Source organism: Xiphias gladius, chromosome 22 (assembly GCF_016859285.1).
Source record: "Xiphias gladius isolate SHS-SW01 ecotype Sanya breed wild chromosome 22, ASM1685928v1, whole genome shotgun sequence".
NCBI lineage: Eukaryota > Metazoa > Chordata > Actinopteri > Istiophoriformes > Xiphiidae > Xiphias > Xiphias gladius.
This window is the reverse complement of record NC_053421.1, coordinates 4887871-4902279: the sequence shown is the minus strand read 5'-3', so window position 1 is coordinate 4902279 and position 14409 is coordinate 4887871. Positions and strand designations below refer to the sequence as shown.

The 14409-nt window shown below is 40.8% G+C and overlaps 1 protein-coding gene across 4 annotated transcripts in view; it reads left to right on the top strand.

The window, feature by feature from the left end:
- Nucleotides 1–14409, top strand: part of cep192 (centrosomal protein 192) — a 30001-nt gene that overhangs the window by 8485 nt on the left and 7107 nt on the right. For 2 of the 4 annotated variants that reach the window (XM_040117093.1, XM_040117094.1), the window contains 29 exons: nt 87–236; nt 358–422; nt 636–860; nt 1026–1167; nt 1305–1393; nt 1477–1764; nt 1946–2831; nt 3013–3130; nt 3404–3560; nt 3644–4319; nt 4506–4697; nt 5089–5237; nt 5529–5759; nt 5998–6123; nt 6701–6841; nt 7077–7137; nt 7303–7442; nt 7844–7936; nt 8364–8482; nt 9431–9628; nt 10096–10186; nt 10642–10821; nt 11032–11292; nt 11522–11643; nt 12593–12702; nt 13119–13281; nt 13712–13802; nt 13970–14048; nt 14275–14398. In XM_040117093.1, the coding sequence (XP_039973027.1) occupies nt 87–236; nt 358–422; nt 636–860; nt 1026–1167; nt 1305–1393; nt 1477–1764; nt 1946–2831; nt 3013–3130; nt 3404–3560; nt 3644–4319; nt 4506–4697; nt 5089–5237; nt 5529–5759; nt 5998–6123; nt 6701–6841; nt 7077–7137; nt 7303–7442; nt 7844–7936; nt 8364–8482; nt 9431–9628; nt 10096–10186; nt 10642–10821; nt 11032–11292; nt 11522–11643; nt 12593–12702; nt 13119–13281; nt 13712–13802; nt 13970–14048; nt 14275–14398 (5467 nt within the window). The remainder of the gene's footprint in view (nt 1–86; nt 237–357; nt 423–635; nt 861–1025; nt 1168–1304; nt 1394–1476; nt 1765–1945; nt 2832–3012; nt 3131–3403; nt 3561–3643; nt 4320–4505; nt 4698–5088; nt 5238–5528; nt 5760–5997; nt 6124–6700; nt 6842–7076; nt 7138–7302; nt 7443–7843; nt 7937–8363; nt 8483–9430; nt 9629–10095; nt 10187–10641; nt 10822–11031; nt 11293–11521; nt 11644–12592; nt 12703–13118; nt 13282–13711; nt 13803–13969; nt 14049–14274; nt 14399–14409) is intronic. The other 2 variants (XM_040117096.1, XM_040117095.1) reach the window with 2 other exon arrangements.

Here is a 14409-nt window from a genome sequence, read left to right as displayed (position 1 = left end):
AAGATTAATTGGTTGATACTGGGTACTCAAGCTTACAATATATTATGCATGGTGCCACATGTCAATAACATTGCTTGTCTCTTCAGGTGCCAGTACCACTCATAGTGTGGTGTACCAGAATGAAGAAGGGCAGTGGGTGACAGACCTAGCATATTACTCCTCCTTTGAGAAAGAGGTTGATGGGAAGACATCAGATAATGCTGCCCAGTTTCAAACGGAGGACTTTGTTAATGCCGGTACTTACAAAGTCTACAGCTCTCTTGTAATACAAGGAGATTGTTGTACTGTAGTGTTTTTGTTTGTGCGAAATACATTTGTTGAATTGAGGGTGTTTGCCCTTTTTTCCTCCTTTTACAGGTGATGCTTTGGAAAAGATAGTTAAAGATCAAGAAGAGTTTGAAAAAGAGCACCAGTTCATGCAGGTATACGTGTAGATAGCTTATGTTGCCTCTTTTTCAACTATCCAAAATCATTTGGTGTATATTGTTTTTAATTAATCAGCTGAACATAAATGAATGAATGAAGAATGTATTGTTGTGTGTTTACCATATTGTAAGATAATTCACTAACGAACATCCACAACTCTGAGTTACATTAAGTGTAGCCTCTTGTGGTATTAATTGCTGTTTACATAGGAGGAGAAGATTGAACCAGCCAGCAGCAACAGCACTTTTCAGAGTGAATCATCTTGGAAGGCCCCCACCAACAGCCACATCCTGATGAGGGCTTCCCAGGTCTCCTCAGAGTTCAGTCCGGGGAACCAAAGCTACCTGCGCCTCTCTTTAGGGCAGTTTTTTGGACAACGGTCTGAAGCCCTGGGCTGTTTGGGCGGCATTGGTGATGTGGATGGGGTGAAACGGGTGAGTAAAACTGCTTTCTCGCATTGTTACTGAAATTGAAACTTTGCTTTCTCTCAGTCTCTTGGAGGTCATTAAGAGTTTGGATATTCATACATAAAGCTATAGGTGGGCTGTGAATCAACATTGATGTGTATCTGTAAAGTGTATTAAAAGCTTGTTCTCCAGCCATCCTTTGGCTACATTATTACCTCTCCAGAGAAGAGGGAACCATTTCCCCTGATACACCCCTCAGAGTTCTCAGCTAGAGTCAGATCTCCTCACAGTGACACCATGGAACTCAGTGACGAAGACAAAACACTCAACCCAGGTGTGTTCACAGTTTTGCTGAGGCAGAAGAATAATCAATGCTCATACAGCAGTACCTGATCTTATATGCATTTTTGTTTATTTTTAAAATGATTCACACTCTGCTTATGAATGTTACTCGTGATCATCTCCTTGCAGAGGACCTAGACAAAACTGTTGAGGCGCCAGGTGAAAGGATGTCATCAAAACTTGATATTGATCTAGAAAGCGGTGAACAGGGGATACAGGTATGTTTTTGATATGTTAATATTTGAATATCTCTATGTAGGATTACATGGCTTTCCGACATAAAATCACTTCACCTCTTTAGGACCACACTGTTAGTGCTGCACTACCTGACCACAGTGAGGGCTCTGGCTCTGAGTCAAGCTTGGGCAACCAAACCTGTGTCCCCCCTGACAACAGCAGTCATCTGATGCTGAGTATCAGCACAATTGCTTCTGCCATTGCTGATGCATCCATCAGCACTGACCCATCACAACTGGCTGCCATGATCATGGAGCTCTCTAAGCGGAGCAAGGCAAAGAATCAGCCCACGTCTGCTGGACCTGTTGGACCCGCTGTTAGCAGCACTGAGGAATCACACTCAACTGAACATGTAATGCTTTGGATTTTTTTTCAAATTTCACTGTTATATTTAATAGTATGTATTTTGTTTTGCTGATTTCCATGCACGGGAAAAAATGTTCTCAAATATCCAAATAGTAATAGTAAATGTTCACCTGAAAATGAAAATTTAAGATTTGGAAAAAAAACAAAACTGTTTTGCCTCTACATAGATCCTCTCTGAGCAAGATCAGAGTGCCATGGTGGACACGCTGCAGAGAAGCACCTATGTTGGGGAGCTGAGTGCCTTTGACATAGAGAAATACCTGAAAAAGACTGATGTGTCTAGCACCGGTAATGCCTCTGTGGCACACACTACCTTTGACCTGACCAGCTGGGCTGAAAACCTCAGCAGGAACCCTCAGACAGGAGACCCTGAGGAACAGAGGAGCTCATCTCAGCAAGTAGACAGTGAGACTCAAAAGATGCCCACAAGTACAAAAATGGAAGAGAGAGACAGGAGAGGAGAGACAACATTAAACACTAGCTCTGCAGTGTCCCTTTCAAATGCATTCTCAGCAGGTGATAAAGGAGAATCAAAAAGAAGCTCTGTTCCTTGTCCTAGTACATCTTTCAGCTCTGCCAGAAGGGCGGTGGGATCAGGGCAGTCTTCGACAATCAAGCCTCCTACAGAAAAAATGGGAGCTTGGGATAATGCAACTTCTTCTGCCACTAAGACTTGGGGTTCCACAGGCAGGATCCCCACAGAAAATGGAGTGAAGCCAGGAGAACTAAACCCACAAGCATCCAACAATACTAGGTCATCTTTAGAACCACCACAAAACAGTGATAAAATTTCTGCAGTCTCACCCGGCTTGCCCAGAACCTCTCCAGGAAGGAAGAAAGGGAAGTCAGGCCTGCCTTGTTTCAAAGGTTACTCTGCCCCGACTCAGAGGGTGAGGAGTGCAGGCCAGCAGCAGCAGGACAGACCCAGTAATTTTCCAGAGAAGAAAACACCACCCAGGAATATCACGGCTGCACCACTGCCTTGTAGCTCTGTGGTGAAAAATGTTGGCTTCTCTTGCCAAAACATCCAGCCTCCATTAGACCCTGCATCTGGTGAGTAAAAATCTGAAATATGGCTTCTGATTGAAATAGTATTCACAAGCAGTCGTTGGGACAGTGGACAACCTTATTCAAACCGAGATCAGAAGCAGGCATAATGTACATTATTAGCAGGTATTGCCCCTGTGAGACATCATCATGAACCTGTATGTCAACATTAACTGTGTTTTCTCAGAGCTCCCGAAGGGTTTTTCAGAGCCCTGTGTGGAGGAGACGCAGTGTAACTTCAGACCGTCCACCTCTCCACTAACCCACTCTTCTCCAAGTCAGACCTCCATTCCCAGTGCTGATGGGTATTTTATCTCACACGGTTTCTACATATTGTATATTATATATTAGGAATTATTATTAAAAAGAAATGTTTTGTGGCTTTAAATTAAATTTTTAATCGAAATTGATTAATTACTTGACAAGAAAGGAGCTGTCTCATTATTCCTAAATATTTACTCTGTTGTCTAGTCTGGTTTCATTAATGTTTAGCTTATCGATATTACTGACAGATGCAGGGCATTTGCATTTTGAGCCATTATTCATTTATTATTTTGCCTGTTGTCTTGTCTTCCCAGTATGGTGTCACCTCCTTCAACCAGTGGAGGTCTGGCAGACAAACGCCCAGGTCTTGAACTCTCTCCTCAGTCTACCTGCTCCAGCCCTAGTCTCAGCAGGCTCACATACATCTCAATGAATGATGGCACTGTCATACCTACACCTGAGAGACAAAAGGTAACATACAATATAGTCAAGAATACTAATCTGGGTTGCAACTAGGGTTTTTACCTTGCCTTTGATTGTTTTGCCCTCCACAGAACAATTGTACCATGGCACTGAGCACCACCATCATCAGATTCAGTCCTACTCCACCTGTAGGAACAGATGCACAGTCTAACCTCGATATTCCTTGCCTGCCTAAAAGCCTGGACCAGATGCAATCACAGCATTCTAAAAGTCTCGACCCAATACCAGCACGGCAGTGTAAAAGCCCAGAGCCCTCACGTAGTGGTTCTGCTCTGAGCTGTACTCGCAGTCAGAGTGAATGTAACTACCACTGTCCTGGGGACAGGACCTGTGATCTTTCGGCAGGATGCAGGACCCACAAGCCCCTCTCTGAATCCAGTGTAAGGCAGCTCACTAAAGTGGACTCAGGCTATTGTAGCAATCTGAACATTCAGCAATCTAGGAGCACCACAGCTCCTCAGAGCTCCCAGCAATGGGGAGCTGCTAGCTCAGTCTCATCGTCTGTGTATGCTGGTGGCCTTGGCATGCCTCCATCCTACCCATCAGAGGGACTTCACTATGTGCCCATCCCCAGCTTTAAGCCCCAATGTGCTGGCCTGATTGACCTTCCCCACCAAGGGGATATGCAGTCCCTCCTCACTGGACGTTCTCTCTACAACTCCCAGCTGGCTCAGAAGTATTTGGGATCTGAAGCTCCAATACATCCTGGTTCATATCACATGGGAACAACAGGAAATGGTCTCTACAGTATGTCTTTTTTTTTTTTTTTTTTCTCTCTCTCTTTCATAAGCAAAGTTGCTGACCTATGTCTGAACAAAACAATAAAACACCAAGAAAAATAGTCAAACAAGTAATACTGCAATGCATTCACTTATCAGCATGCTGATAAACCCCTGAAATATACTTGTTTTTTTTTTTTTTTTTTTTTTTCAGGCACACCCAACAGTGATCTAACAGTGAGACACATCCATCCTACATCAGGGCCTCTGGGAATTACTGGGGCTGCTGGCGCTCAACACCTCCCCAGACCCCATCAGATCCAACAGGAGAGAGGAATAATGGGGAAACCCTACACTCAGTATGATGCGGAGCCACTGGTGGCAGGTGGTCTTGAGGAACTGAGAGGTAGCAGTGGTCTTCGTTTTTATAAGAAAGTTACCCTACTCTACCCGTTTCAATATACTGTGTACATTCTTTTTATTAGAAAAGCTGAGAAGACTTTTAAATGGCAGCGAATTTCGGCTTTTACATTATTTTGTTTATATTCTTCATGCCTCAAGTAATTATACCTGTGGGCAACAGTCTGTTAAAAAGGTAGATAATCATTTTCTTGCGCTTAGCAGAAAATTACACGAGCAATTAAACTCTTAATTTTTAACTGCTGCAATCAATTGTAATGTTAGTATTTAGATCTCATTATCTTCACTTACAATAAGTAGATTACCCTACCTCTTCCTATGCATGGAGTAGCAGCATTTCCCTGTATCAGTCATCCACATTCTGCTGTCATCTTCAGGCCAAGTGGTGGTACCAGGGGAGCTGCGGTTCCCTCATGCCTGCTGTGTAGGCATCGCCTCACAGACCTCCCTCAGTCTCTTCAACCCCTCTGAGAGATGGCAGCAAGTGTCAATCAGTGTCACCAGCCTGGCTATTGATGGAGAGAAGGTGAGCACAGAGCACAGAGGTGTAAGTAGTGACAAGTTCTTTGCAGTATCAAAGCAAATACTGCATTCTAAAATGATCAAAATTCTGTCCAAAACCCTAAAATATCAAATTATGAAGTAAATGCCTGATTGTAATTAGTTGCCCTAAAAACTTTGAGAAACTGATTCATCAAATATGAGTTACTAATATCTTTAACTCATATTTCACAAGTTAATATCTGACTACACCAGCCAACAAAACTCAGCACTGAATTTTCACTTTTTCTTCTATCTTCAATGCCAATTCCTACAGGTGGATAGCTTGCCTTATCAGTGGCTCATAGTTAAGAACAAGACGATCATTGGGCCGAAAAGTACAGAGGAGCAGAAGGTGTTGTTCATACCTCCACAGGCTGGTGTCTACCAGTGTGTCCTCAGTGTTTGCTCTTGGCCTGCATCTGCTGAGACAGAGGTGGCTGCCAGGGCTACTATCTTTGCTAAAAGGGTGGTGCTGGTTGCCATAGCAGAGAATCCTGCAATAGAGGTGAGGGCCTCCAGTTCAAAGATCACACACTTAACCAAAAATAATCTGTTGCATTAAACCTAAAACGAAGCAAAGTAAACCACTTAAGGGTTGAGATTCACGTACAGAGGTGGTGTTTTGAGATAAAGTAGATGTGACATTGCCTGTTCCCCTTTTTATTAAATTGCCCATGAATAAAATTAAATATGTTGCAAAGTGCGTTTCTAAAATAACTTCTCTAATTCATTTTGATTCCCAGGTTGAAGTAAGCAAATCTGGCTGTTTGGATTTTGGAGACCTTCCAGGAGGCAGTGCCAAATCTCTTCCTCTCAAACTGATCAACAGGACACAGGCCACAGTACCCATCCGTCTGGTTATCAGTGCAGTGAGTGAATAGTTTATTTTGACATATTCTTTGACCACTTACTAACACACACATACTGATCCACAACAGGGATGCAGTGACCTCCAGTGGCAACTGTGTGGTTTCTACATGATACAACTGTGTAATGGCTAGAACACAAGTATATATTTAAATTCAGTTTCTGAGGGGTAAGTCGCTGGGTTTGGGTTTGAGACACCTTGTTACCTTTTAGCATACAACACGTTTTAAGTGTATCCCGATGTTTAAACCACATCTAAGCTAATGGCAGAGCAGGAGCTAAGTCTTATTGTTATCGCTGTTTTGATATTATGGAGAGTAGAGAAGTAAAAACAAAATATTGAGTGATTTCTTCCTATAATGGCAATTTTTTAAGTCTACATTTAAAAGCTGTTTTAAAGTTGTTGGATAAGATAGGTTCTAATTCCAGCATAAATGTGCTCTTTATGCTTCTGCTCTAACTAAATCTGAGTGTTATGGAGGGTAAGAAATTTCTTTTCTATGCAACGCAGCAAAAACACAGTAGTGAGAATAATAAACTGTATCAGAGTGGTTCACATTCTGCATCTCATTCCTCTAGAATGCTACAGCATGGCGATGCTATACCTTTTCCAAGCAACCTGGTACCATGACATCTGAAGCAACACAGCAGGCTGGACAGATGACCCCAGTGTCCTCTCCCTCGGTGATGAATCACGTGATGCATGCCAGCTACGGAGAGGTTAGTTGCCAAAACCATTGCAACCTAAGTCAGCATCTCAGTCACTTAAATCAATAGTCCATGCTACATCTTTTTGTTTCATATTTTCTGAAAGATTGCTGAGGTGACTTTGTTTTTCAGCATTCAACATTGAGATATTATGTGTAAACAGTTTCACATATCCAGTCTGATTCTCTATCCCACCGACTGGGTGAGTAGTTAAATGGCTCACATGATAAATTTCCCCCCTCCCCAGAATCCAGTAAGCTTCATGGTTTGGATACATTTCAAGGCCCCTCAGAAGTACACCTTTTCAGGTAATCAACCTTGACTGAATAATTAAATAACACTGAAGCGTTAATAGGTCACTGAACCTATAATAATCTAGAAATTATTAGACCTTTACATTTTCCACATTAAATAAAATCACCAAATTTGTTACCTTCTGCTAACCTTAACTTTTTTGTGGTTGTGCTTGTCAGGAGAGCTTGGTCCTGCTGATGAGTACGTTGCTCGGGTGGACATTGAACTGGACTCTCCTGGTCCGAGTCATGTGATCTGGAGTATTCCTCTCAGCGCCAGGTCTGGAACTGCAAGGGTACATGCTCCTAAAGACCTGCAGGTAGTCAAGCTGCCATATATATCTTATAGTGTAGCTCTGCACGCTAGATTTCAGAGACAGACATTCATGCACTGTATGTCTTGTGACAAATAAATCTTTGCAGCGAAGAGATAAACCAGCCTGTACTGAATTTGCCAATTTAATATAAATGAAAATCATTGTACTAGCGTGAGGTATTGTTAAAGAGGATTAATTGTTTTTTTGTTTTTTTTTTTTAAAGGTGTGTGTGTGTGTGTGTGTGTGTGTGTGTGTGTGTGTGTGTGTGTGTGTGTGTGCGCGCATAATAAAACAAGTTATTTTTATTTTATTATTTTTTTTCTTTTTTTCTTCCTGCGTGTTCAACTTTTCTTGGCCTTTTGAAGAGTTGATAGTGAACTGCGTTTTGTGCTTCTTTTGTCTAGACTCTCAGCCTGTCTGCTCCACTGGGTAAATGTAGTCAACAGACACTGCCATTAAAGAATGCTGGGAACATTGACGTGCAGCTAAAACTCAAGGTAATTCTGACCTTTACTTTTCTTATTAGATGTGGGGTTTGTGTAAGCCTCTGACATTTTGGGCTCAGACTGTGGCACATACATTGTGGCTTCATTGATATTCTGCTCCCATTTTTCCTATCTTCTCCATTTTTACCTTCATCCTGTCTTCTTTCACTCACCTCTTGTTTGTTCTCTTTCTAACTTTGTTTCTTGTGTTTATCCTTGCTCCTGACTCTATTCCCCTTTTTCTCTTTTGCCCCCCGTCTTGCCTAACCTACACCCCCTTTGCTGCGTTCCATCTCTCCTTTCATCTATTTCTTTATTTTACTCCTTGTTGCCTCTTCAACACACAACCCACTGTTCCTTTGCTGTTTTGTCCCTACTTTTGCCCTCTTCTTCTCACTTCTATTTCCTCTCATGTTCTCTTTCATTCCTCTGTGTATAGAGCAGTGATGCTGAGGACAGTTTCTCTGTGACACCTGATGAACTGTTCCTGAGAGTAGGAGAGGAGCATGGGATCATTGTTTCGTTCAAAGCACAGGGCAACAGGAAATGCAGAGAAAGGTATACAAACAATCCTTGCATTTCCATCCACTTTAAAGGAGTTTGTTTGTTTTCTGCAGCAACCATATTTAGGTTCTGTAAGTCCTGTAAAGTCCTGTAAACAAGAAATGACAATTTCATCCATTCCATAACTAGGTTAAATGATTAGAGAAACCAGGATAACACAACTAGATTTCTGCTGGAGGAACCTGACGTTTTGTTTATCTGTATATGTAACCAGGTTTTTCTAGACTTCAGATATGGAAGTATTGCTGTGACAGCAGTACCGAGGGATGAAAGAAAAACATACTGTAATTACTTGTAACCTTGTATCTTTTTATATCATACGACATTAATCCAAATCCTAACACTTCAGGTAACAGAAAAATTAATAATTGTAGCTGTTGGAAATCTAAATAAGTTAATCACAGTGGTTGAACAGTAGACTATCTAAATAATTTTGAGACATTCACATTGTATGGACACATGTACACTGCAGCTGTGTCACTGTAACACCAGTCTGAACTCTCCTACCAAAATGAAATCCTTAATAATTTATGTCTCAAACCAGTAATAAAAGTAAAATATGCTTCCCCTGGTTCAAAAACGTGGTTGGGAACAGGGGAGAAAATGGATTGAGGAGCAGTGTCTTGTTGATGGGGGATTTACACAGTAACCAGGTGACTGCAGAGCATGCCTGAGCCAGATTTTTTTTTTTTTTGCTGTTCTGTGTATTTTCGCAATAAGTGATATCTTATACTGCTTTTTTTTTCTTTTTTCTCTCAATCATATTAAACCAGGCTAAAGAGTTTCAGTATCCTGGCTTTTAGGTTGAATCTGGTCTTCATTTGGATAAACTGTACATATGTGTCAGTCTTGGATTGTGTCCTCGAATATCCGAAAATATGTCACATGCTCAGTGGGCTTCTAAATTCACTCACTGGAATTAACTTTGTCGTTATGTTACAGCCTTCTCACCATCTTGGTGTTGCCGTCAGGCCCTCAGTATGAGGTAACCCTGAAAGGAGAAGTTGTCCCAGAGGATTCTGGGAAATCTGCCATTCCCTCTGCTTCAGTCTTTAGCCCTGGTCTGGCCAAAGACATTCCACCGATTCTCTCTAATAAACAGTTCATAGCTTGGGGAGGGGTAACTCTGGGACGAGCTGTGTAAGCAAATTTTCATCTTTTTCATTTTCACTATTACTTGGTTACAGGAAAAAAAAAACACTCTAGGTATCAGTTATTCATTAGAAAGTAATCAATAAAAAAACTCAAGGCCCAGTAGTCCATCTTATTCTATTAAGGTTTGTATAATGTTATTCATGAGAGGGGACAGAGGTTGTCTACTGGGAATGTTATTCCTCAGAAGCTATTTCAACATAATGCACAATTTATTTATACTCATTGAAGGTAGGTAAAGACAGCAGCTGAATCCCTTAAGAGTCCAAATATTCTTTAAAGGTTTAACTAGATCTAGTTGTGACCTTACTATTCTACACAAATTAGGACATTTAGATAATGACTCTTAATCTCAAAACGACAGTTAAGCAAAGTTTGTCAGAGATATATGTATCAAGTTTGGCACAGAACTCCTGTGCTCTGTAACCATAACCAACAGCTGCCATTGTTTTCAGCCAACAGAAGCTGGTTCTAAGGAACAACTCTACCAATGCCACACAGCAGCTGCGGTTGCTCATTCGTGGTCAAGACCAGGACTGTTTTCAGGTAGACTGTAATATTTACATATTTGAAAAGTGACAAATGTGTCTGCTGTTCCTTGTTCAGATTATCCTCGCATCCTGTGTTTGTGTGTTGACACACTAGTTGGATGAGTTTTTCATTTCACTTGTATGTTCTTGTGAACCAGGGATCTAATGCAAGTTTTTGTGATGGATTTTGATGACTGGCTCTTGTCATCTTGTGTGGTGTTGTCTGTATTTAATCAGTTTTCCCTCTGCAAACAGTTGGATCATGAAGCGAAAAAAGAGCGCAAAGATGAATACATTATTAAGGCATTAAGGGTTCAGAGTTATGACCCTTATCACGCTCTCTCCTTATATTCTGAATTTTCTCATTAATAAAAAAGAAATTATAAACCGGGATAATTTCACTCGTTATTGAAGGAATGTCTTCTTCTAGACTGTTCAAACATGACGTATATAAACTTGTTTGTCACTCAGCTCCAGAGTATGTTCAGTCCAGAAGAGCGTCTGACCCGACATGGGGAGCTGTCCATCCGCCCCAGAGAGGATGTGGCCGTCCACCTGCTCTTTGCTCCCACCAGGGTGGCTTCCATGTTGGCCAAGCTGGAGATTAAACAGTCTGGAGTCCGGCCTTCACAGCCAGGGGTCAAATTCACTGTGAGGATATGACCATCACAGCCCTTCCCTGATCAATTCTTTCTCTGTCAACTATTACTTCGCATTTCTGTCTCTTATCCTCTTGATATATTGTCACTGATTTTTCCTCCCTGCCTCACTTTCTTTACTGTCTGTCTGCCATGTTGTCAATTTTTCCATTGAAAGACTTGTGCTATAGTTCAATTTGTTTCGTATATTTCCCATCTTAAGATTCCACTGTCGGGCTACGGTGGGACCAGCAACATCATCCTGGAGGACCAAAGGAAACAGGCGGACAGCTATGTGGCAACACTGACTGACATTACTGTTGGTCGCGTCAGCAAAGTGTGTCTCTGCGTGAGGAACACCGGCTCCAGAGCAGCCTTCATCAAAGCCGTGTGCTTTTCTGATATGCAGACGCGAACAGTTTTGGAACCCTCTGTCATCAGCCTCGCCCCGTCACAGTTTGTGCTGAAGGAAAGGACCCAAGAGGTAGGGGAGTGGATACAACTAATAAATCACTCTTGCACATTTAAAAGTTCAAGAAGAAAAAAATTCTTAATGCATTGTACAAGACACTATATCTGTTGCAGTAAGACATACGGAAAAATTAAATGTTAATGACTGTGCTTTAGTTTGGCTATGGTTTGAACTGTTGTAGCACTTTCTTGTACATGCTGAATTGTGGTTTTTCACCATTTGTGTGCGTTTGTGTTTTCAGGTGATAACTGTGCTCATGAAGTCCACCCAACGAGAACAGAGCCTGTGTCAGTCAGCCAGTGCACTACTGGGCACTATTTATCTGTTGTGTGGAGATGAGGTGTCCAGGCAGCAGTACAGGAGGTGAGACATTTTTAGATAAGCTTAAGAAAGTTCGTTTTTATTCTTTTGAAGTAATATTGCTGGCCAGTATAGAAAGTGGCTGTAGATAATAGATAAACTGTCCTTAAAGGCCCTGAAACCTATCCTCTCAATCAGCTTCTTAGTGTGAGCTACATGAACATTTTCTGCCAATGTTAGAACAAGATGTGTTTGGTTTTTCTTTTTCTCACAAGTGATTTCACATGATTTCTGTAGTTGTACTCCGTGATCTTCTTACTGGTTTGAAGTGTGTGGGGTGCATTTGGAGAAAAGGTGATGTCACATACTTCCAGACAACAATCAGAAATTTAACAATATTTGAATTAAAATGTGACAACAGTTGTGAGGTTTTTGCATATGTTGACAGGCCTTGGTCAATGAAATCAAAACTCACCTACACAGTCTGATGAGGCAGCCCTCAGGCTGAGGGTTAGTCTTAGTAATAACGTTTTCCCAAACAATGATTTTGACCATTCTTATTTAATTATAAACTGTTAATGTTATAGAAAAATACTTTCAACCTTTTTGAAAAAGGTTGAAAAAGGTTTTGAAACTTTTCAGGGGCTTTAAGAACAGTTTGATTCAAACCTCTGACACAGTGAAAATTTCCAATTTCATCATTGTGAATTTCTGGACTGAAGTGATTTATTGTCACTTTGCTTCAAGTTTTTATTTCTTTTAAATCATTGGCATCGTGTTTACCCTATATGAGACCTCCAATTTAAATCGACTTTATTACTGTGTAAGTCCTCTGTTGTCCTTGAAAGAATGTGTGCTGGTCTTTTAATTGGTTTTACAAATGCACACCATAAGAACAATGCTGAGGAACGGAAACTGCTGACATTTATCAGACTCCTGATGCCAGATGGCTCTGCTTTTGTGAGAAAACTGTTTGTTCCCCCTACAGTGTGTTGGTGTTTTGTTCTTTCAGATTGCTTCAGAACAAACCAGAGGCTGCACGGAAGGCTCTGTCTGAGAACAGTCTGCTTAAAAACATTGACTTTAATGAGAAGTTCCTCGGAGAAGAGAATGTGACGGAAAGTAAGATGGGATTATCATGCAAATAGTGCTTTATATTCTGTTGTCCACTTGTCTATCTGATGCCTTGAACATGCTGGCAGGCCTTTGCATGAAATCTCAGTTAAGGAATGAGGTACAGAAGAAAGAAAAGAAACATTTTGAAATTGAACATTTCAAACTGTTGCATACTACATAATCACACATAATCACAGCGTCCCCAGTTCAATTTACAACAAAGGTAAATTCAATGCATCTCTCTCCCTTTCTTTTAGGCAAAAAAAACAAAACAATAAATCTAAAAAGGTATTTGTTAAAGGACGGTGGATACATAATGTTAGAGATGAATGAAAAGCTCATTTTCTTTTCCTCTTAAATGTGTTGGTTATTTGAATGCATATCTTTTTTGTGTCTGACTAATGAGTTCACTTTTCCTATAGCCTGTGACCTGCCCCAGCGGCCCAATGAGGCTCACATTTTCTATGGAAACATGAGTAAGGTGGTGGTGTCATTGCTTGGAAGTACAAAGAGCACAGACTGTGAGGAGAGGGACCATACTGAGCTGCGGCTGCCCTCTGCCAGAAATGGTTCAGAGACAGACAGGTATGGTCTTTTTAGTATTACCAACGAACTGGTTCATCTAAATACCAACCTACTGAGTTTACAGCTCAACAAATACACTCAACACCAACATGGGATAAAAATATACATTTTTACATAGTTTTTCTGAACACTTTTACTACATTTCAGTTATGCATTCATTTCCCTGATTTGAAAGATAATTTTTTTTTTAAAAAGGTCATAGTGTACAGCACATCCTCCTTAGAGCACATTGATTTGGTTAAAGCTATACTGACGGAGCATAGGCATTCACATTTTCTATGTATTCAATATAACGCATTTATATTGAATATATTATATGGCATCATTTTTTTTTTTTTGTTCTGTTTTGCAACTCATTCATAACAATAGTGTTAAGTGTACTTGAACATTGCATAGTTTATTGTTGTTGTTTTTGTTATGTAATTCCCAGTAGTTTGACAAATGGCAGCGTGTCTTTGGATGTACTGCCAGTCAAGGGTCCCCAGGGTCAAGCACTGAGAGTCACAGAACCCTCCTTAAAGGTACCATAAGCCCTCTTAAATGATCTTTAATTGTTTCTTACAATGGCTGTAGATTGTTTTGGTGCTGTTTCAACTGGATGAGATAAGACATTTGTTTCACTGCAATTGATGATTTTAAATTTTTTTTTTTTTTTTTTTTTTTTTCTTTTTTTCCCTCGCCCCCTCAGGCTTCAGATCCATTACATAGACAGTCTGATTCCTGGACCATCCATCCAGAACAGCTTGTCCTCACAAGTCCTACCATCAGTGAGTAGAATCTGGATTTCAAAAAGCGCATCATTATGTGAACTTCTATCACTTTAACTTTGAATTCTACTTTAACATTTATTCTACACATTTTGAGTTTGGTTGATGAAGCAATCAACTCCAAACCACTCCATAATCGAGTGACTCCACCATGGATTTTATGTTATAAGTAGCCATTAGCCCACATTTTGATGATGATGTTGCTTTTGTCTTTAATATTTTTCAGATGGTGCAGCCACCACCAGTCAGATTCAGATCCGGAACAATACATCCAGAGAGTTGAGCTTTGATTTGAGCTGGCCTGCCCACTGCCTTACTATCACTCCTCAGCATGGAGTAATTGAGCCTCAGTAAGTACACA